General features: G+C 33.9%; 1 protein-coding gene across 1 annotated transcript; it reads right to left on the bottom strand.

The window, feature by feature from the left end:
• On the bottom strand, positions 1-1,532 carry LOC143083264 (cysteinyl leukotriene receptor 1-like). Its single transcript, XM_076259532.1, has one exon. The coding sequence runs from the start codon at positions 1,430-1,432 to the stop codon at positions 101-103; it is 1,332 nt and encodes a 443-aa protein (XP_076115647.1). The 5' UTR covers positions 1,433-1,532; the 3' UTR covers positions 1-100.
• Between the last annotated feature and the right edge of the window lie 1,701 nt (positions 1,533-3,233).

A 3,233-nucleotide genomic window follows, 5' to 3' on the forward strand; every position in this document is an offset into this window, starting at 1 on the left:
AGACATTTCGTCAATCATCTGTATGCGTTGTTGTCGCCACTCCGTTCCCTTACATCAAATTATTTATACATTCTGTATTATTTTTTGTTGAGACATTTCGTCATGCAATCATCTGTTTTTTGTTGAGACATTTCGTCAATCGTCTGTTTTTTTGTTGTGACATTTCGTCAATCATCTGTATGCGTTGTTGTCGAACTATCTCGCCAATCTGTATTAAATTTCTCATATTTCGAATTTTAATATCACTCATCCGTGTGACACTTTGTAGAGCCATATTATTAGTCAGTATCCTGTTATGTCGCGCTATATGTATACCATTTGCTTCTGGTTGCCGATTCGCGACGAGTTCTGTGTCTGCGTTAATATTTGTCTTAGAACAACACAATAGTTTTAATGCTTCTTTTCCGATAAGTTTCCCACTAAGAATATACAGAACGAAATTAAAGGTATTATTTGAATACATGAGAATATTTGTGATAGGCCACATTAAACCGAGTACAGCAAGGTCACGTGTGTCACCTTCCTCGTACCATTGGTTATATCCGATTACATACACACTGATAGGTATTGATGACACTAGGAATACAGCGTTAAGCCCTACAAGCATTGTTGTCATGGACGATATTTTCGACTTTGATCCTGGTTTTCGTTGTCGATAGTCGTTTGTCGATTGTTGTGTTGCTCCAACCTTTTGCCTTGACTTGATGACTGTATATATGATAATTGTATTGCCAACAATGAGTAAAACAGAAGGTATAACGCAAAATGAGACCAAATCCAACCAAGATCCAATGTTGTTGAAAAATAATTTATATTTTTTTGACAAATAAACACAATGCTGAATTGCCATTGTGCCGTTGTCGTATTCAATTATATCACCTACACCGAACAATATGGGAAGTTTTGAACAAGACAAAACAACTGCTATAATAATAATTGTCGCAAGTGCTTTTTGTTTGGTGCATGAAAACTTCATTTTGTTAGGAAAACAAACCAATCCAGCACGTACTATAGTAACTGCTACTAACATCCAAGCAGAAAAGGAAAGAGCAAAATATAAAAGCCACGTATGGAAACGGCAAAGTATATCTGATGATAGCCGTATATCTTTGTCAAATGTATATAATATCCAGTTTCTGAGAAGACCAGTATTTAGTGCCACTGTGTCTGAAATAGCCATCGCCGTTAGAAATACCGAAATAGTATACTGTCGAATAGATTTTCCATTTAAAACAATCACACACAAGATGTTTCCAAAATTTCCGAAAATTATCATGATCGGTGCTACGATTTTCCACAAATAAATTCCAGCAATATGTTCATCGTAAGTTGTGTAGTCTTCATACAACGAATCACTTTTACAGCCAACAGATCCATTTGCCTCGTTTTGATTGTCAGAGCATGTTGTATTTACCATAGATATAGTATCCATCTATCCTACAACCTGTGTCAATTTGCCTTTGAGGTTTTAGATATAACTTGAAATACGGTTATATAACTTGAGGAGTCAACATTTTTCATACAAGATTTTGACCGACCGTGCAAGGTCTGTATAGCCAGTCAAGGTCGTTGAAAACTTCCATTTGTTGTATACAAGATTTACCGACCATGCAAGTGCTGAACAGCCAGTCAAGGTCGTTAAACACTTCCAGTAGTAAATACAAGATTTACAAGAGCGAAACATCAAACTGGAAATCCACCGTCTAAACTCACACATAAATAGAAACACTTTTAAGTTATCAAATCATATTTATGTATCTTTAAGATATTTTTTTTCATATTACCGAAAACTGTTAATAATAAATATAGTAACTGTTAATTAACCCTTTTAAAGATTGATTCTTTGGTTATTTACCATTGTTTATAACAGTTGTGTGACAACACACAACAAAACTGTGTTCATTAACTATATATTTCATTTAAGGTATGATGATATTACGTAATTATTGGTTTTTGATTGTTTAAAAATCGTGGTTAAATCGTTTACAATGCAAAAATGACAATCTGTATATAACAGTTTGTTTTCCAATCAGAACGCGATATCTAGATCTATAATAATGAAAATGTTCGTAATAAATTAAAAGTCAATTTAATTCATTTCTATATGATATTGCATGATCTTTATGGTATATCATGCCTTAAACCGACAAGGCAGAAATATCCGTCACTCTTTAACAATTTGTCAGTTTTGAATACATCGTCGAATATTTGAATATGTAAGAATATTTGTAATGGGCCTCATTGAACTGAGAATACATTAATGTTTGTGTTTATTGGCCAGATAATGCTCGCCTCCTGGCGTGGACTTTTATCGTTTTTGAACACAGGCACTAGTCTCAGAAAAAAAAAAATAATCCTATATACCTTAATATAACACAAGGTACTTAACTAAATTTTTTGAAAAATGTCACCCAGTCCCGAATTTCCGTTATTTTTCGATTTCTCGGTTTTCAAACCTACTTAAACTTATTATGCCTTAAATCTAAATTGATATATCTACACAATGGTATATGACACAACTACCATTGTTGTCGGGATCATTAGTAGCAGGCCTCAGATGTCGGTCAACGTGATTTGTTTTTGCATACCGCTCCAGACTTGGCAACACAGAGTCCGCAGGTAATGATATACCGGTTTCTTATTGGTCAATCGTCTGTCTAAAATTAAATTTGGGAAATTTTGGTCAATTTATAACTCCTGACACATTTGACAGACCTCAAATAACACTTATTTGGGTTTGTATTTCATAATCTTTAAAGAATTTACAATAAAAATAATAATTGATATTCAGAGGGAAGCTGACAGTTTTTTTTTTATTAATAATGTTTTATAATAAATCAATCACTGCGGACTCGGTGTTGCCAAGTCTGGAGCGGTATGCAAAAAAAAAAATCATATTGACCGACTTCCGAGGCCTGCTGCTAGTGATCCCGACAACAATGGTAGTCGTGTCATATACCATTGTGTAGATAAATCAATTTAGATTTACGGCATAATAAGTTTAAGTAGGTTTGAAAACCGAGAAATCGAAAAATAACGGAAATTCGGGACTGGGTGAAATTATTCAAAAAATTTAGTTAAGTACCTTGTGTTATATTAAGGTATAGGGAAAAAAAATTCTGAGACAAGTGCCTGTGTTTTTGAAGACCCATTCGACGCCTTTAATATATGTTTCTGTTCGTTGGTTGTTTGATATAAAATTTTCTTTGACACATTCCCCATTTCCCTTCTCA

The sequence above is a fragment of the Mytilus galloprovincialis genome, chromosome 7 (assembly GCF_965363235.1).
Source record: "Mytilus galloprovincialis chromosome 7, xbMytGall1.hap1.1, whole genome shotgun sequence".
NCBI classification, from domain to species: domain Eukaryota; kingdom Metazoa; phylum Mollusca; class Bivalvia; order Mytilida; family Mytilidae; genus Mytilus; species Mytilus galloprovincialis.